We start from the raw sequence: 21090 nt of genomic DNA on the forward strand, positions 1-21090 counted from the left end.
TGACTGTGTGACTGTGTGTGGTGTGTGACTGTGTGACTGTGTGTGGTGTGTGACTGTGTGTGGTGTGCGACTGTGTGACTGTGTGTGGTGTGCGACTGTATGACTGTGTGTGGTGTGTGACTGTGTGTGCCTCCAACATCAAATCAAAATCATATCAAATACATGTATAAAGCCTTTCTTGCATCAGCTGATATCTCAAAGTGCTGTACAGAAACCCAGCCTAAAACCCCAAACAGCAAGCAATGCAGGTGAAGAAGCACTGAGGCTAGGAAACCTTAATGAGGCCATCAACCGTGCAGCCTCCCTGATGTGTGAGTTGTTATGAGCATCAGACACACAGTCGGGGGGAGAGTTAAACAGATCAAAAACAAGCTAAGAGAAAACATCAGCAGAATGCAGATACCGGGGTCAGACAGCAGATACCAGGGTTAGACAGCAGATATCAGGGTTAGACAGCAGATATCAGGGTTAGACAGCAGATACCAGGGTTAGACAGCAGATATCAGGGTTAGACAGCAGATATCAGGGTTAGACAGCAGATACCAGGGTCAGACAGCAGATACCAGGGTTAGACAGCAGATATCAGGGTCAGACAGCAGATACCAGGGTTAGACAGCAGATATCACTGCCCAGAAAGCAAATATCAAAGTTAGACAGCAGATACCAGGGTCAGACAGCAGATACCAGGGTTAGACAGCAGATATCAGGGTCAGACAGCAGATACCAGGGTCAGACAGCAGATACCAGGGTTAGACAGCAGATATCAGGGTCAGACAGCAGATACCAGGATTAGACAGCAGATATCAGGGTCAGACAGCAGATACCAGGGTCAGACAGCAGATACCGGGGTCAGACAGCAGATACCAGGGTCAGACAGCAGATACCGGGGTCAGACAGCAGATACCAGGGTCAGACAGCAGATACCAGGGTCAGACAGCAGATACCGGGGTCAGACAGCAGATACCAGGGTCAGACAGCAGATACCGGGGTCAGACAGCAGATATCAGGGTCAGACAGCAGATACCAGGGTCAGACAGCAGATACCGGGGTCAGACAGCAGATACCAGGGTCAGACAGCAGATATCAGGGTCAGACAGCAGATACCAGGGTCAGACAGCAGATACCGGGGTCAGACAGCTCTCACTCATCATTCTCACTTACAGAGAGTAACCTAGTGAGAGAGAGTACTGTATAATCTTCTTAAAGGAATTCTTCAGGATTTTGGAAATGAGGCCCTTTATCTCCTTCCCCAGAGTCAGATGAACTCCTTTATCTCCTACCCCAGAGTCAGGTGAACTCCTTTATCTCCTTCCCCAGAGTCAGGTGAACTCCTTTATCTCCTACCCCAGAGTCAGGTGAACTCCTTTATCTCCTTCCCCAGAGTCAGATGAACTCCTTTATCTCCTTCTCCAGAGTCAGGTGAACTCCTTTATCTCCTTCCCCAGAGTCAGGTGAACTCCTTTATCTCCTTCCCCAGAGTCAGGTGAACTCCTTTATCTCCTTCCCCAGAGTCAGGTGAACTCCTTTATCTCCTTCCCCAGAGTCAGGTGAACTCCTTTATCTCCTTCCCCAGAGTCAGGTGAACTCCTTTATCTCCTTCCCCAGAGTCAGGTGAACTCCTTTATCTCCTTCCCCAGAGTCAGGTGAACTCCTTTATCTCCTTCCCCAGAGTCAGGTGAACTCCTTTATCTCCTTCCCCAGAGTCAGGTGAACTCCTTTATCTCCTTCCCCAGAGTCAGGTGAACTCCTTTATCTCCTTCCCCAGAGTCAGGTGAACTCCTTTATCTCCTTCCCCAGAGTCAGATGAACTCCTTTATCTCCTTCCCCAGAGTCAGGTGAACTCCTTTATCTCCTTCCCCAGAGTCAGGTGAACTCCTTTATCTCCTTCCCCAGAGTCAGGTGAACTCCTTTATCTCCTTCCCCAGAGTCAGGTGAACTCCTTTATCTCCTTCCCCAGAGTCAGATGAACTCCTTTATCTCCTTCCCCAGAGTCAGATGAACTCCTTTATCTCCTACCCCAGAGTCAGGTGAACTCCTTTATCTCCTTCCCCAGAGTCAGATGAACTCCTTTATCTCCTTCCCCAGAGTCAGGTGAACTCCTTTATCTCCTTCCCCAGAGTCAGATGAACTACTTTATCTCCTTCCCCAGAGTCAGGTGAACTCCTTTATCTCCTTCCCCAGAGTCAGGTGAACTCCTTTATCTCCTTCCCCAGAGTCAGGTGAACTCCTTTATCTCCTTCCCCAGAGTCAGGTGAACTCCTTTATCTCCTCCCCCAGAGTCAGGTGAACTCCTTTATCTCCTTCCCCAGAGTCGGGTGAACTACTTTATCTCCTTCCCCAGAGTCAGGTGAACTACTTTATCTCCTTCCCCAGAGTCAGGTGAACTACTTTATCTCCTTCCCCAGAGTCAGGTGCCATTTTTATGTCTCTGTCTCCAGTATGAAGGAAGTCAGAGGTCGTTTTGCAAGCTCATGCTAGGTAGTGTTGGTGCAATTGCTGGAAGTCTATGGGTCTCTACTAGCATGAACAACACTTTACAATACAATAACATAGTGTACAATAACATTCATCCATTATATAAAGACAATGAAAACGGAACAGTACCCAGCTTCACTGAGGAGTGGGGGTTAGCCCAGATAATAAATCAACCAATGCTAGATCACTTTCTGACAAGATTAATTAACATAACATAAAAACTATCGACCCACATCCAGCACAGGACTGGGTGGGTGGTGTGTGTGCAGCATGTGTGTGGTTTGTATGTGTGTGTGGCGCGCGTGTGTGTGTGGCGTGCGTGCGTGTGTGTGGCACGTGCGTGTGTGTGGCACGTGTGTGTGTGTGGCATGTGTGTGTCTCACTCCCATTATGAGAGATGGAGAAAGTGTGTGTAGAATGATATCAGCGTTTCCCTCTGTCCTCAGACAACAGTAAGAGAGGATGCTAGTCAAGACAATTGAGCAGTCTCCCTCTCACCCATCTTCTCCCCAACATAAAGCGGTCTCCCTCTCACCCATCTTCTCCCCAACAGAAAGCGGTCTCCCTCTCACCCATCTTCTCCCCAACAGAAAGCGGTCTCCCTCTCACCCATCTTCTCCCCAACATAAAGCGGTCTCCCTCTCACTCATCTTCTCCCCAAGATAAAGCGGTCTCCCTCTCACCCATCTTCTCCCCAACAGAAAGCGGTCTCCCTCTCACTCATCTTCTCCCCAACAGAAAGCGGTCTCCCTCTCACTCATCTTCTCCCCAACAGAAAGCGGTCTCCCTCTCACTCATCTTCTCCCCAACAGGAAGTAGTATCCAGGTACAGGACATACATAGTACTGTACTGGACTCTTTAAAGGTGACCCACCGGACTACCAGCAAAAGGCTGTGTGATGTCACAAGTTAAGACACATGACCCTTCTCACCTTCTGTCCCGTTGGCTCTGTCAGTGTGTCTCAGTGTTAGACACTTTCTCACCTCTCCTGTGGTGTGTGTGTGTGTGTGTGTGTCTAGACTCAGCCCTGTCGGCTCCTCTCAATGTGACGATCAGGGAGCTGGAGGCGAACACAGCCATAGTCACATGGGAGATACTGGAGGGAGATCCCGTCATCGGATTCGCCATCACACAACAGGTAGGGGTGTGTGTGTGTGTGTATGTGTGTGTGTATGTGTGTGTGTATGTGTGTGTGTATGAGTGTGTGTGTGTGTGTGTGTGTGTGTGTGTGTGTGTGTGTGTGTGTGTGTGTGTGTGTGTGTGTGTGTGTGTGTGTGTGTGTGTGTGTGTGTGTTGGGTCAGGGAGTTGGTTAGTTGAACTACAGTTGTGTGATGAGCAACCTTGTCTGAATCTGAGATACAGATACTTGTTTGCTCCCAGAGCTAATGCCTAGGCTTTGTCTCAGTGGGCTAGGGCAGTGGGCTTTGTATCAGTGGACCAAAACAGTGGGCTAGGGTAGTGGGCTTTGTCTCAGTGGGCAATGGCAGTGGGCTAGGGCAGTGGGCTTTGTCTCAGTGGGCTAGGGCAGTGGGCTTTGTCTCAGTTGGCTAGGGGAGTTGTATTTTGTCTTAGTGGACTAGGGCAGCGGGCTTTGTCTCAGTGGGCTAGGGCAGTGGGCTTTGTATCAGTGGACAAAGACAGTGGGCTAGGGCAGTGGGCTTTGTCTCAGTGGGCTAGGGCAGTGGGCTAGGGCAGTGGGCTAGGACAGTGGGATTTGTCTCAGTGGACCAAGACAGTGGGCTAGGGCAGTGGGCTAGGACAGTGGGCTTTGTCTCAGTGGGCTAGGGCAGTGGGCTAGGGCAGTGGGCTTTGTCTCAGTGGGCTAGGGCAGTGGGCTTTGTCTCAGTTGGCTAGGGGAGTTGTATTTTGTCTTAGTAGACTAGGGCAGCGGGCTTTGTCTCAGTGGGCTAGGGCAGTGAGCTTTGTATCAGTGGACCAAGACAGTGGGCTAGGGCAGTGGGCTTTGTCTCAGTGGGCTAGGGCAGTGGGCTAGGGCAGTGGGCTAGGACAGTGGGATTTGTCTCAGTGGACCAAGACAGTGGGCTAGGACAGTGGGCTAGGACAGTGGACGAGGACAGTGGGCTAGGGCAGTGGACCAGGACAGTGGGCTAGGGCAGCGGGCTAGGAGAGTGGGCTAGGTCAGTGGGCTGGGACAGTGGGCTGAGACAGTGGGCTGGGACAGTGGATAGGACAGTGGGCTAAGACAGTGGGCTAGGACAGTGGGCTGGGACAGTGGGCTAGGACAGTGGGCTGGGACAGTGGATAGGACAGTGGGCTAGGACAGTGGGCTAGGACAGTGGGCTAGGACAGTGGGATAGGACAGTGGGCTGGGACAGTGGATAGGACAGTGGGCTAGGACAGTGGGCTAGGACAGTGGGCTAGGATATATCTGGTCTGTATCCTTGTGTTACGGCCCTAAATGTAACCCTAACCTCTCCTGTTGTCATTGGTTACAGAAGAAGGACGTGCATATGCTGCGGTACATCCAGGAAGTGAACACGACCACGCGCTCCTGTGCATTGTGGGATTTGGAGGAGGACACGGAGTACATTGTTCATGTCCAGAGCGTCAGCATGGGAGGCAGCAGTCCTCCCAGTGACCCGGTCAGCTTCAGAACTCCCAGAGAGTCTGAGAAACCGGCCTCCACAGTACCAGGTCGGTAACACACACACAACAGAATGACAAAATGTTCATTTTTGAATGTGGACAGAAAGAAAACCCAGCAGGGAATTCTAATATTATACAACACCTCAATAAATTCTAATGTTTTACAACATCTCTACATTTCCCATAACGATTCCTGGCTATTGTACCGTTCTGATACAGAGAAGCAACGCCTGGCTGTCTTTGTCATGTAATACAGCAACTCGTAACACTTCCAGGTTGACCATCTCCTCTCTCAGCGACCCAGATACACACAGAGGAAGAGAAGAGCTTCCCACAGAGAGAGGAATACATTGGCACTTTACATCACACAACAGATAAACAGATGTACACAGGAGATGATGGGAAAACATTAGAAGTACTGGTGTCAATATAATATTTAGATAATGTTAAGGTAACGTTAAGGATTGTTGTATTCTAGTTCCCGTTTCTCAAAGTCAAAGTGAATCATTATTTTTATAGTCATGTTTCGACATTTAATCTTGGAACTCCCTCTCCCGGATCGGGGAGAATTGTCATCAACTGACACTAATTAGCATAACGCAACGGACCAAAAAATATTACTAGAAAATATTCATGAAATCACAAGTGAAATATATTGAAACACAGCTTAGTTTTTGTTAATCACTCTGTCATCTCAGATTTTGAAATTATGCTTTACAGCCAAAGCAAGACAAGCATTTGTGTAAGTTTATCGATAGCCTAGCATAGCATTATGCCTCGCTAGCAGCAGGCAGCTTGGTCACGAAAATCAGAAAAGCAATCAAATTAAATCGTTTACCTTTGATGAGCTTCGGATGTTTTCACTCACGAGACTCCCAGTTAGACAGCAAATGTTCATTATAGCCGAAACACCTCCGTTTGTTCTTCACGTTTGGCTGAGAAATCCACCGGAAACTGAGGTCACGACAACGCTGAAAAAAAATCCAAATTATATCCATAATATCGACAGAAACATGGCAAACGTTTTTTATAATCAATCCTCAAGGTGTTTTTCAAATATCTATTCGATAATATATCAACCGGGACAGGTGGCTTCTTAGTAGGAAAGAGAGAAACAATGGTCGCATTTGTCTTTTACGCACAAAACACTCTGAGAGCCTCCAGCTGACCACTGACGCAATGTTGATGTTCAGGCTCATTTTTCAAAATAAAAGCCTGAATCTATGTATTGTGACACTAGACACATTAGGGAAGCCATAGAAAAAGGAATCTGGTCAATATCTCATTCACTGTTCAATAGGGACGCATAGGAACGCAGAGCTTTCTAAATAAGAGTCCCTTTCGCCTGCAATATCAGTTCTGTTATACTCATAGACAATATTTTTACAGTTTTGGAAACTTTAGAGTGTTTTCTATCCTAAGCTGTCAATGATATGCATATTCTAGGATCTTGTTCTGACAAAATAGCCCATTTACTTTGGGAACATTATTTTTTCCAAAAATGAAAATAGTGCCCCCTAGTTTCAAGAGGTTATTAAAAGCCGTTATTGATATGGTTGAAAAATGTTCAGATAAAGTCAAAAAATATGTTCTTGAGACATTGAGAGACATCCTGAAGTGACATACAGGACGTTATAACGTCCTCCGACATCACCAGATTATCACAGTAACAGAAGTTATAACGTCCTCCTAAACTGTCATGTTGGTGCTAATATGGTTCCCAATTAGAAGCAGCTGTTTATCGTTGCCTCTGATTGGGGATCATATTTAGGTAGCCATTTCCAAAACAAGTGTTGGTGGGATATTATTTGTGGTTGTGCTTGTAGCACCACTGAGGTTATGTTTCGTTGCTTGTTTATTTGAGAAGTTTCACTGCAAATAAAGATGTGGAACTCCACACATGCTGTGCCTTGGTCCTGTCCTTATTACGAACGTGACAGAATATCCCACCAAGCAAGGACCAAGCAGCGTGTGACGGGGGTAAAGGAGTTGTGGACCTGGGAAGAAATTACGGGAGGTTGTGAAGGTGAAAGGACAGAGAAGACGCCAGGGGCCGTGGCCACAGAAACCCTAAGGTTTTGTTGGGGGGGGGGAGGCACGAAGGGGTGGTCGGCGGAGCAGCGGAGAGTGGAAGAGCTGATGACCCGGTGCCATCTGTGCCAGCTCCCCGTACTCACCATGAAGAGCGGGTCATCAGTCTGGTGCCATCTGTGCCAGATCCCGTACTCACCCTGAAGAGCCAGAGACCGTCAGGGAGGCGAATAAGTTGGGAGAGAGAGAAATGAGAGAAATGTTTTGTAGGTGTGTTCTGCACGGCATTCGACCTGAAGTGCGTGTCACCAGTCTGGTGCAACCTGTGCCAGCTCCCTGCACTCGCCCTGAAGTGCATGTCATCAGTCCTGTGCCACTTGTACCGGCTCCATGCGCTAGGCCTCCAGGGTGCATTCACAATCCAGAGCTTCCGGAGATGTTTCACGGTTCGGAAACTCCAGCGACGGTCCACGGTCCGGAACCCCGAGCGACGGTCCACGGTCCGGAACCTCCAGCGACGGTCCACTGTCCGGAATCCCCAGCGAGGGTCAACGGTCTGGAACTTCCAGGCACGGCGTCCAGTCCAGCTCCATGGCCGGAGCCTTCCCTTGCGCCGGTGCCCAGTCCAGGCATTGCGTTCAGCCCGGCGCCATGGTGGATCCGGGGTCTGGGCGGGGGCTACAACCTGCACTGGAGCCGCCACCGACACTATCAGGTTTGCGGCCGGAGTCCGCACCTTTGGAGGTGGGTACTGTCATGCCCACCATAGAGAGCCCTTTTTGTGTAGTAGGTCAGGGAGTGACTAGGGCGTGTTCTTGTTTGTCTATTTCTATGTTGGTGCTTATATGGTTCCCAATTAGAGGCAGCTGTTTATCGTTGCCTCTGATTGGTGACCATATTTAGGTAGCCATTTTCCCACCTGTGTTTGTGGGATATTGTTTGTGTTTAGTTGCATGTGTGCGCGTCATGACTTAACGTTTCGTTGTTTCTTTATTGTTTTGTTTGTTTCACGGAGATAAAAAATATGTGGAACTATACTAACGCTGCGCCTTGGTCCGCTCATTACGACGATCATGACAAACTACCAGATTATCACAGTAACACACGTTATAACGTCCTCGTAAAACACCATTTTATTTGTATTTAACTAAGGTTACCTGAGAAACCGGATGGTCAGATATTGTTCTAACGTCTAACGTCCTGAGTCTACACAGGTGGGAATCTGTAATGGACAGGTGTGGCGTGGTGTGTGTGTGCGTCCTTGTGTTGTTTGTGCGTTCGGTGTGTGTGTATGCTTTTGACACCTGCTATGGTTATCACGAGTCATATATAACAGCCACACACACACCACACCGCACGCACCTGTCCATTGTAGATTCCCACCTGTGTAGACTCAGGACGTTAGAGGTTACTACAATATCTGACCATCTGGTTTCTCACAAACACACACACACACACACACACACTTCCGTCTCTCTTTTCTCTTCTATTGTCACGAACAGGCTTGAAGTTTGTAACAAAAAGGGAGACAATGTGGAGATAAGTATATTTAACTAAATACAATTAACAATGGTGTGTGTGTAGTAGTCAGTAGTGTAAGTGAGTGGTTGTATGTAAACGTGTGATAATGAGGGGTGTTGAAAAGGTGCCAACGCAAACAAACAAAACAGCCACAAAAATACCACAACAAAAATCTGTCTGTGTCTGGATGGAGAGAGTGTCCTCCATGAATGGGGAAGTGGTGTATTTATCCTGGGACACACCCAGACCCAGGTGTGTCTGGATGGAGAGAGTCTCCTCCATGAATGGGGAAGTGGTGTATTTATCCTGGGACACACCCAGACCCAGGTGTGTCTGGATGGAGAGAGTCTCCTCCATGAATGGGGAAGAGGTGTATTTATCCTGGGACACACCCAGACCCAGGTGTGTCTGGATGGAGAGAGTCTCCTCCATGAATGGGGAAGAGGTGTATTTATCCTGGGACACACCCAGACCCAGGTGTGTCTGGATGGAGAGAGTCTCCTCCATGAATGGGGAAGTGGTGTATTTATCCTGGGACACACCCAGACCCAGGTGTGTCTGTATGGAGAGAGTCTCCTCCATGAATGGGGAAGAGGTGTATTTATCCTGGGACACACCCGGGCCCAGGTGTGTCTGGATGGAGAGAGTGTCCTCCATGAATGGGGAAGTGGTGTATTTATCCTGGGACACACCCAGACCCAGGTGTGTCTGCATGGAGAGAGTCTCCTCCATGAATGGGGAAGTGGTGTATTTATCCTGGGACACACCCAGACCCAGGTGTGTCTGGATGGAGAGAGTCTCCTCCATGAATGGGGAAGTGGTGTATTTATCCTGGGACACACCCGGGCCCAGGTGTGTCTGGATGGAGAGAGTCTCCTCCATGAATGGGGAAGTGGTGTATTTATCCTGGGACACACCCAGACCCAGGTGTGTCTGGATGGAGAGAGTCTCCTCCATGAATGGGGAAGAGGTGTATTTATCCTGGGACACACCCAGACCCAGGTGTGTCTGCATGGAGAGAGTCTCCTCCATGAATGGGGAAGAGGTGTATTTATCCTGGGACACACCCAGACCCAGGTGTGTCCCATGTCGCTGACGACCCTCCCTGCTCCGCCCACCGGCCTCCTAATAAGAAAAACGAGAGCAAAGAGAAAGAATTCGGTAGACAGAATGGGAGGGTCGTCACACTATTAAGCAACACTACTTGTTTTTTAATTTTACATTTATTTAACTAAGCAAGTCAGTCAAGAACAAATTCTTATTTACAATGACAGACTACCATGTAAATACAGGACAAAACAAACCTCACGAGAAGAGAGACCTGAGAGCCCTGAGAGAGAGACAACATAGCATAGCTATTACCATGAACACAACACAGCCCTGTTAACACCTGTTATACAGTGCCTTGCGAAAGTATTCGGCCCCCTTGAACTTTGAGACCTTTTGCCACATTTCAGGCTTCAAACATAAAGATATAAAACTGTATTTTTTTGTGAAGAATCAACAACAAGTGGGACACAATCATGAAGTGGAACGACATTTATTGGATATTTCAAACTTTTTTAACAAATCAAAAACTGAAAAATTGGGCGTGCAAAATTATTCAGCCCCCTTAAGTTAATAGTTTGTAGCGCCACCTTTTGAGGCGATTACAGCTGTAAGTCGCTTGGGGTATGTCTCTATCAGTTTTGCACATCGAGAGACTGAAATTTTTCCCATTCCTCCTTGCAAAACAGCTTGAGCTCAGTGAGGTTGGATCGAGAGCATTTGTGAACAGCAGTTTTCAGTTCTTTCCACAGATTCTCGATTGGATTCAGGTCTGGACTTTGACTTGGCCATTCCAACACCTGGATATGTTGATTTTTGAACCATTCCATTGTAGATTGGGCTTTATGTTTTGGATCATTGTCTTGTCGGAAGACAAATCTCCGTCCCAGTCTCAGGTCTTTTGCAGACTCCATCAGGTTCCATGTCCCTGCTGAAGAAAAGTAGGCCCAAACCATGATGCTGCCACCACCATGTTTGACAGTGGGTATAGGGTGTTCAGGGTGATGAGCTGAGCAAAGTCCATATTTAATTATATGAGCTCTATCACAACCCTGTGACTCTCAGATCAATTCAGTGTCTATTAATGAATTCTCTGAGAGTCCCTTACACATTGCAACTGAGATCCTTTATAGCAGAGACACACAGGATAAGACAGCATCGGCATAATTCATTGTTCAGCTTTGTCTCCTTTCTCAAACTCAGAACCATAAACCAATCCTCCATATCAACAGGCATATATCAAATCCATCCTAACTTGACAAGATCACAGAGACACACTGACTGGCACACAGACATTGTGGAGACAAGAGATACACGCTTGACCTCTCCCCTCTCTCCGGCCCAAGCAACTTAGTCTTGACAGAGAACAGATACTGCAACCCCGCCACAGTATTATACAAAAACAACATTCTGATGAGAAGTAACTTACAAACATATGATGAATATAAAACATCTTACCGATGTTACCAACTAATTCTGATTATTCCCCAACACACTCTGCAGAGTAGACTCGTCTCTCCCTCTCACATCTCTCTCAGCGTCAGCGGTCTTTGTGTCCGTCTGGCTATCTAGCGTAAGTCAGTCTGAAGTCCAACTTTGCTCACCCCTTTTAAAGTCTCCTTCGGGACTACATCTAAGGCTTCTAAATAACAGGTCCTTGATTGGTTCTCACCCCTTTTTGAAGGGTACTTAACTGCAGACCTCTGACTCTGCTTTTGACTGACAAGACTCTGAACTCTCCCAATATGGTCATGGTAAGAGCAGAGAGATTTCAGTTTGTAACCAAGCCCCCTCTCTCTCTCTCTCTCTCTGTTTTCTACAGTATAACTGTGTCTCCTCTTTCCAGACTCGGTGAACAGGGAGGAGATGGAACAGGCACTGCAGTTCAGAGTTGGAGAGCTCATCATCATCGTAGTGGTGCTGGTCATGTGGGCAGGTAACTCAACCACAACACAACTACAACACAACCACAACACAGCCACAACTCAACCACAAATCAACCGCAACACAACACAACTATAACTAAAACACAACACAACTACACCACAAATCAACCGCAACACAACTACAACAAAACCACAACTCAACCACAACACAACTACAACACAGCCACAGCTCAACCACAACTCAGCCGCAACACAACCATAACTCAACCATAACTCAACCACAACTCAACCACAACACAACTACACCGCAACACAGCTACAACTCAACCACAACTCAACCGCAACACACCACAACACAACCAGAACACAACCACACCACAACCATAACACAACCATAACACACCACAACCACATCCATTAATCATGTGGGCAGGTAACTCAACCACAACACAACCACACTGACCATGACTTCTGAACAGAGCTATTATAAAGCTAGAGGTGCCATGTGGGAATATGGCCAGACGGCTACACAACATAACGCAACCACGACACAACCATAACGCAACCCCAACACAACCACAACACAATCATAACACAACCATAACACAACAGAACCAAATCAATGCATCAAGTGGGCTGGTAACTGAACCACAGTTACGTCGCTACACAACCATAACACAACCATAACACAATCACAATTTTGATGAAGCCCAGGAAGAGTAGCTGCTGCCTTAGCAGGAACTAATGGGGATCCATAATAAACCCCAGGAAGAGTAGCTGCTGCCTTGGCAGGAACTAATGGGGATCCATAATAAACCCCAGGAAGAGTAGCTGCTGCCTTGGCAGGAACTAATGGGGATCCATAATAAACCCCAGGAAGAGTAGCTGCTGCCTTGGCAGGAACTAATGGGGATCCATAATAAACCCCAGGAAGAGAAGCTGCTGCCTTGGCAGGAACTAATGGGGATCCATAATAAATCCCAGGAAGAGTAGCTGCTGCCTTGGCAGGAACTAATGGGGATCCATAATAAACCCCTGGAAGAGTAGCTGCTGCCTTGGCAGGAACTAATGGGGATCCATAATAAACCCCAGGAAGAGTAGCTGCTGCCTTAGCAGGAACTAATGGGGATCCATAATAAACCCCAGGAAGAGTAGCTGCTGCCTTAGCAGGAACTAATGGGGATCCATAATAAACCCCAGGAAGAGTAGCTGCTGCCTTAGCAGGAACTAATGGGGATCCATAATAAACCCCAGGAAGAGTAGCTGCTGCCTTGGCAGGAACTAATGGGGATCCATAATAAACCCCAGGAAGAGTAGCTGCTGCCTTAGCAGGAACTAATGGGGATCCATAATAAACCCCAGGAAGAGTAGCTGCTGCCTTGGCAGGAACTAATGGGGATCCATAATAAACCCCAGGAAGAGTAGCTGCTGCCTTGACAGGAGCTAATGGGGATCCATAATAAACCCCAGGAAGAGTAGCTGCTGCCTTGGCAGGAACTAATGGGGATCCATAATAAACCCCAGGAAGAGTAGCTGCTGCCTTGACAGGAACTAATGGGGATCCATAATAAACCCCAGGAAGAGTAGCTGCTGCCTTGGCAGGAACTAATGGGGATCCATAATAAACCCCAGGAAGAGTAGCTGCTGCCTTGACAGGAACTAATGGGGATCCATAATAAACCCCAGAAAGAGTAGCTGCTGCCTTGGCAGGAACTAATGGGGATCCATAATAAACCCCAGGAAGAGTAGCTGCTGCCTTGGCAGGAACTAATGGGGATCCATAATAAACCCCAGGAAGAGTAGCTGCTGCCTTGGCAGGAACTAATGGGGACCCATAATAAACCCCAGGAAGAGTAGCTGCTGCCTTAGCAGGAACTAATGGGGATCCATAATAAACCCCAGGAAGAGTAGCTGCTGCCTTGACAGGAACTAATGGGGATCCATAATAAACCCCAGGAAGAGTAGCTGCTGCCTTGACAGGAACTAATGGGGATCCATAATAAACCCCAGGAAGAGTAGCTGCTGCCTTGACAGGAGCTAATGGGGATCCATAATAAACCCCAGGAAGAGTAGCTGCTGCCTTGGCAGGAACTAATGGGGATCCATAATAAACCCCAGGAAGAGTAGCTGCTGCCTTAGCAGGAACTAATGGGGATCCATAATAAACCCCAGGAAGAGTAGCTGCTGCCTTGGCAGGAACTAATGGGGATCCATAATAAACCCCAGGAAGAGTAGCTGCTGCCTTAGCAGGAACTAATGGGGATCCATAATAAACCCCAGGAAGAGTAGCTGCTGCCTTGGCAGGAACTAATGGGGATCCATAATAAACCCCAGGAAGAGTAGCTGCTGCCTTGGCAGGAACTAATGGGGACCCATAATAAACCCCAGGAAGAGTAGCTGCTGCCTTGGCAGGAACTAATGGGGACCCATAATAAACCCCAGTAAGAGTAACTGCTTCCTTGGCAGGAACTAATGGGGATCCATAATAAACCCCAGGAAGAGTATCTGCTGCCTTGGCAACAGGAACTAATGGGGATCCATAATAAATACAAATACAAAACAGAACCATAACACACATATTTACTTTGTTGTTGATTTCATTTAATCCTAAACACCAGATGTATACTAAAAAACACCAGATGTACACTAAAAAACACCAGATGTACACTAAAAAACACCAGATGTACACTAAAAAACACCAGATGTATACCACAAGATCAGTGAGTTAGCCAGCTGACTTTGATAAGCAAACAGAAAGATCTATTGAAAAATGTACTTAGATATGTGTTTTCATTAGTTGAATCAATTAGATCCCGCCCATTTCCAGCTCATCTTTCCAAAATATTTAGCCTAGTTAGCTAGCTAACTCCTGGATCCTGCTTTGTAGTGTACCCCTCGGTTTCATCTACAAACTCTGCTATGAATGCATACAGCCGACTCTCTGTCTGAATCCCTGTCACTCACACTGTGCCTCTAGGACACCAAAGAGGATACTAGTCTTGCTTTCTCTCCCTCTCTTTCTCTCTCTGTATTTATCTCAATTAAATTCAAAGGGCTTTATTGGCATGGGAAACATATGTTTACATTGCCAAGGCAAGTTTTATTTTTATTTATTTTATTTTTTTCACCTTTATTTAACCAGGTAGTGAAAGAGATAAAACAAAAGAGAAGGAAACATTACAGTAAACATTACAGTCAACATTACAGTCAACATTAAAACATTACAGTAAACATTACAGTAAACATTACAACATTACTGTAAACATTGCAACACTACAGTAAACATTGCAACACTACAGTAAACATTACAGTAAACATTACAACATTACAGTAAACATTACACCATTACAGTAAACATTACAGTAAACATTACAGTAAACATTACACCATTACAGTAAACATTACTCTATTACAGTAAACATTACAGTAAACATTACACCATTACAGCAAACATTACAACATTACAGTAAACATTACAGTAAACATTACAGTAAACATTACAACATTACAGTAAACATTACAACACTACAGTAAACATTACAACACTACAGTAAACATTACAGTAAACATTACAACACTACAGTAAACATTACACCATTACAGCAAACATTACAACATTACAGTAAACATTACAGTAAACATTACAGTAAACATTACAACATTACAGTAAACATTACAACATTACAGTAAACATTACAGTAAACATTACAACACTACAGTAAACAGTACAGTAAACATTACAACATTGCAGTAAACATTACAACACTACAGTAAACATTACAGTAAACATTACACCATTACAGTAAACATTACACCATTACAGTAAACATTACAACGTTACAGTAAACATTACACTCACAAAAGTTTAAAAAGGAAGAGACATTTCAAATGTAATTTTATGTACAGTATATATACAGTGTTATAACGATCTACAAATAGTTAAAGTACAAAAGGGAAAATAAATAAACATAAATATGGGTTGTATTTTTAATGGTGTTTGTTCTTCACTGGTTGCCCCTTTTCTTGTGGCAACAGGTCACAAATCTTGCTGCGGTGATGTCACACTGTGGTATTTCACCCAATACACATGGGAGTTTATCAAAATTGGATTTGTTTTCCAATTCTTTGTGGGTCTGTGTAATCTGAGGGAATTATGTGTCTCTAATATGGTCATACATTTGGCAGGTTAGGAAGTGTTTCCACCTCATTTTATGGGCAGTGTGCACATAGCCTGTCTTCTCTTGAGAGCCAAGTCAGCCTTCAGCGGCCTCTCTCAATAGCAAGGCTATGCTCACTGAGTCTGTACAAGCTTTCCTTAATTTAGGTCAGTCACAATGGTCAGGTATTCTGCCACTGTGTACTCTCTGATTAGGGAGCAAATAGCATTCTAGCTTGCTCTGTTTTTTTGGTAAATTCTTGCCCATGTGTCAAGTAATTATCTTTTTGTTTTCACATGATTTGGTTGGGTCTAATTGTGTTGCTGTCTTGGGGCTCTGTGAGGTCTGTTTGTGTTTGTGAAAAGAGCCCCAGGACCAGCTTGCTTATGGGACTCTTCTCCAGGTTCATCTCTCTGTCGGTGATGGCTTTATTACTTGATTTTAGGTGGTTGTAGAATTTAACGTCTCTTTTCTGGATTTTGATCATTAGCGGGTATCGGTCCAATTCTGCTCTATATGCATTATTTTGTGTTTTACGTTGTACACAGGGGATTCTTTGCAGAATCCTGCGTGCAGAGTCTCAATTTGGTGTTTGTCCCATTTTGTGAATTATTGGTTGGTGAGCGGACCCCAGACCTCACAACCATAAAGGGCCATTTTTGTTCATTTTATTTCACCTTTATTTAAATAGGCCATAGTGGCGAAATAATTACAATAAAGAAATGTAACACTGGAATGGTAGATGTGCAGAAGATGAATGTGCAAGTAGCGATACTGGGGTGCAAAGGAGCAAAATAAATAAAATAAATAACAGTATGGGGATGAGGTAGTTGGATGGGATATTTACAGATGGGCTATGTACAAGTGCAGTGATCTGTGAGCTGCTCTGACAGCTGGTGCTTAAAGTCAGTGAGGTAGATATGAGTCTCCAGCTTCAGTGATTTTTGCAGTTCGTTCCAGTCATTGGCAGCAGAGAACTGGAAGGAAAGGTGGCCAAAGGTAGAATTGGCTTTGGGGGTGACCAGTGAAATATACCTGCTGGAGTGTGTGCTACGGGTGGATGCTGTAATGGTGATCAGTGAGCTGAGATAAGGCGGGGCTTTACATAGCAGAAACTTATAGATGACCTGGAGCCAGTGGGTTTGGTGACGAATATGAAGCGAGGGCCAGCCAACGAGAGCGTACAGGTCGCAGTGGTGGGTAGTATATGGGGCTTTGGTGACAAAACGGATAGCACTGTGATAGACTGCATCCAATGGGTTTTATAACTGATTTGTATTTGTGGTCCTGGCAACTGGACCTTTTTTAGAACACCATTATTTTTGTCTTACTGAGATTTACTGTCACGACTGAGGTCTGGCAGAATCTGTGCAGAAGATCTAGGTGCTGCTGTAGGCCCTCCTTGGTTGGTGACAGAAGCACCAGATCATAAGCAAACAGTAGACATTTGACTTCAGATTCTAGTAGGGTGAGGCCGGGTGCTGCAGACTGTTCTAGTGCCCTCGCCAATTTGTTGATAAATATGTTGAAGAGGGTGGGGCTCAAGCTGCATCCCTGTCTCACCCCACGGCCCTGTGTGAAGAAATGTCTGGGTTCGGCCAATTTTAAGTGCACACTTGCTGTTTGTGTACATGGATTTCATAATGTCGTATGTTTTTCCCCCCATCACCGCTTTCAATCCATTTGTGTAGCAGAATATGTGGTCTGTCGTACAGTAATTTCGTAAAGAGATAATTTGACATTTGCTCAGTAAATTGTTTTCACTGAGGAAATGTAAGAGGCTGCTGTTAATGATAATGCAGAGGATTTTCCCAAGGTTGCTGTTGATGCATATCCCACGGTAGTTATTGGGGTCAGATTTGTCTCCACTTTTGTGGATTGGGGTGATCAGTCCTTGGTTCCAAATATTGGAGAATATTCCAGAGCTGAGGATGATGTTAAAGAGTTTTGCCAATTTGAGGTCTGTATATTTTATCTTTTCATTTAGGATACCATCTCTCTCTCCCCCTCTCTCCGTCCCTCCCTCTCTCCATCCCTCCCTCTCTCACTCTTCCCTCTCTCCGTCCCTCCCTCTCTCACTCTTCCCTCCCTCCCTCCCTCCCTCTCAGGTGTGATCCTCCTGTTCTGTCGTCAGTATGACATCATCAAAGACAACGAACCCAACAACAACAAGGACAAAGCCAAGACCTCGTCCGAATGCAGTACGCCCGAACACCCACAGGGAGGCCTACTGCGTAGCAACCTCTGAAACCAGCCCCCACAGTCCACTCAGCTATATGGCAATAACTCACCTGATTCCTTGGGACAGGTGAGACAGCCAACCAGAACCCTCACACCTAGGGCTCGATCCAGATTCTTCATACTTACGTGTTTACTTGCACACGGCCATACAGTCCAGTGCCAATGAATTCCCATTCATTTTTGTCAATTTCAGGGGATGTTCCCTTACATGAATTTAACAAATGATAGAGATTCCCTACAGCTAATTCTTACACAAATCCATGATGGACAGTATGCGTGTGCACACTTTGAGAAAAGTGTGGAGAATCGGGACACAGTCCTCAAAACCTTCACCACCAAATAGAGAAGTCTGCATGCTTTTCATTACAACTGACCTGTCTATTTCTAATTGTTCCTCACACACAGATCCTGAGACCAACAGAAGCCATTCTCAAACTCCCCCTGAAACCATTTTAGGACCCTTCTTGCAACAACAGAAACAGACCGGGACTAATACTAAGACCAGAATGTAACCCAGGACGCATTAATAAAGCCACGACCAGAGTCAGACAAAAAAACAAACAGTTGTCTTTGAAGCAAACAGAACTTGTTCATTGCCACACTCTTTTGAATTCGGGGAGCCCCTGGATCCTGGAAACTGTTAGGCCAATTGATTGAAAATGGCCGACAATGGATCCAAAAAGGACACCGGTCAATATCTTGAACCTGGATCACTAACTGTCTGAATGACAGTATGCACCATCCATTTGGAAACATTTGGAAACGTTGGCACATATTGAACATGACCCCTGGTTTCAGAGTAGCCTGACTGACACCCATGAGGATGGGATGTGTTTGTTTGGTTCCAAGCGTCCGCAACATGGCGATCACCACGACGATGATGATGAGCTCTCCAGCTCCGAGCTAAGACTCCTGACACCATCTCCTACACCAATCAGCACCTCAGACTACAGCATAGACCCCGCCCAGGAACCCAGCCCAGCCAATCACAACAGCCCAACCCACTGTGGACCACAATCACCCACCATCCAGAGTGGGGAACCTGAATAGGTGAAGTTGTCCCTAGTAGGCTGGACACATGACATTTTTAACCACGCTTCTTCTACTTTCTGATATAAACTAGTTCATTGCATCCTCCGTGGAGCCATGTTTCATAATATGACCATGTCCCAACAGCTTGCCGTAGTTTTGAAGTATTCACACAAAAACAGGCCATATTTCAGGGCATTTCTCACCCTGCCAGCTCCTATTAGTTCTTTTGAGCACCGTGGCACCAACTCACCTCCAGAACATTCTATTACCAGCATAATGATCTATGTCACAATGCCTGTTTTGCTATTGTTGGCACTGAGATCTGCCCACGTTGCTGGTAGTTAACAACAACAAAAATGACTCATGGAACTCTGAGGTCATCCCATTGTTTACTATAGGGATATATAGGTATGTCTGTCTATTTCGCCAAATATCTCACAATATGTATATTTAGATTTTTTCGAAAAGGACACCATTTCAAACATTACAATCTCCTCTATCTAATTATGTAAGGCTGGGTAGCGTACTCCGTAGTCATCAAACACTAGCCCCCAAAATACCTTTTGCCCTTGGAACGCTGATTGTTTTCCTATGGAGAGGAACGCTGGTATATTTCGCCAAATATCTCTCAATGTGTATATTTAGATTTTTTTTCAAGTCGGACACCATTCTAATCACGATAATCTCCTCTATCTAATTGGTTGGGTCTAATTGTGTTGCTGTCCTGGGGCTCTGTGGGGTGTGTTTGTGTTTGTGAACAGAGCCCCAGGACCAGCTTGCTTAGGGGACTCTTCTCCAGGTTCATCTCTCTGTAGGTGATGGCTTTGTTATGGAAGGTGTCGGCCTAATTCTGCTCTGCATGCATTATTTGGTGTTTTACGTTGTACACAGAGGATATTTTTTTCAGAATTCTGCATGCGTAATCTCAATTTGGTGTTTGTCCGATTTTGTGAATTCTTGGTTGGTGAGCAGACCTCAGACCTCACAACCATATATTTTAGCCAGATCCTAATTGGTTTGTTGAATTTTATGTTCCTTTGGATGGCATAGAAGGCACCTCTTGGCTTGTCTCTCAGATCGTTCACAGCTTTGTGGAAGTTATCTGTGGCGCTGATGTTAAGGCCGAGGTATGTATAGTTTTTTTGTGCTCTAGGGAAACGGTGTCCAGATGGAATTTGTATTCGTGTTTCTGGCAACTGGACCTTTTTTGGAAAACCATTATTTTACTGTCCCAATCTGACAGAATCTGTGCAGAAGATCTAGGTGCTGCTGTAGGCTCTCCTTGGTTGGGGACAGAATCACCAGATCATCAGCAAACAGTAGACATTTGACTTCAGATCATAGTAGCATTCTCTCTCTCTCTCCCACGCTCTCTCTTTCCATATGTCTCTCTCCCCCTCTATATCTCAGTTGAATTCAATTTAAGGGCTTTATTGGCATGGGAAACATATGTTAACATTTCTCTCTCCCCCACCCCCACCCCCTCTCTCTCTGTGTGTCTGTCTCTGCATGACCATGCTCAGCAGCAGCTCAAAGTGAAAATCACATACAGTATTATAGTGAGAGAATGGGGGGGGGATGCTGTAGATGCCTGAGAGAGAGAGTGAGAGACCCTTACTCATAGATACTTGTTGTGATCTGTTCACGGAGTTAATGATGAGTTAATGTTTTATGTAAAACCATCAAGTGTGTGTTGAAGCATTTGACGTCTATAACACACAACTTTCATGAGGTTATACTATTTCTATGAAAATAATATACATGAAATAACTGTCAAATTATCTATTCAAACACAATAAAATAATACATATCTGATATTTTCAATGACAGTGGTTTAGATGTTGATGTTTTATCTACAGTGGGTTTGTTGTCTGTCTGTCTGTCTGTCTGTCTGTCTGTCTGTCTGTCTGTCTGTCTGTCTGTCTGTCTGTCTGTCTGTCTGTCTGTCTGTCTGTCTGTCTGTCTGTCTGTCTGTCTGTCTGTCTGTCTGTCTGTCTGTCTGTCTGTCTGTCTGTCTGTCTGTCTGTCTGTCTGTCTGTCTGTCTGTCTGTCTGTCTGTCTGTCTGTCTGTCTGTCTGTCTGTCTGTCTGT

The 21090-nt window shown here is 45.7% G+C and overlaps 1 protein-coding gene across 2 annotated transcripts in view; it reads left to right on the forward strand.

Moving 5' to 3' along the window:
- LOC135549510 (fibronectin type III domain-containing protein 5-like) overlaps positions 1-20805 on the forward strand; it is a 33511-nt gene extending 12706 nt beyond the window's left edge. For both annotated transcript variants that reach the window (XM_064979524.1, XM_064979525.1), the window contains exons 2-6: positions 3496-3614; positions 4934-5132; positions 11530-11619; positions 17835-18034; positions 18373-20805. In XM_064979524.1, coding sequence (XP_064835596.1) covers positions 3496-3614; positions 4934-5132; positions 11530-11619; positions 17835-17974 — 548 coding nt within the window. In that variant the 3' untranslated portion in view covers positions 17975-18034; positions 18373-20805. The remainder of the gene's footprint in view (positions 1-3495; positions 3615-4933; positions 5133-11529; positions 11620-17834; positions 18035-18372) is intronic.
- Positions 20806-21090: the final 285 nt, after the last annotated feature.

The sequence above is a fragment of the Oncorhynchus masou genome, chromosome 12 (genome assembly GCF_036934945.1).
Source record: "Oncorhynchus masou masou isolate Uvic2021 chromosome 12, UVic_Omas_1.1, whole genome shotgun sequence".
In the NCBI taxonomy this organism is placed as follows: domain Eukaryota; kingdom Metazoa; phylum Chordata; class Actinopteri; order Salmoniformes; family Salmonidae; genus Oncorhynchus; species Oncorhynchus masou.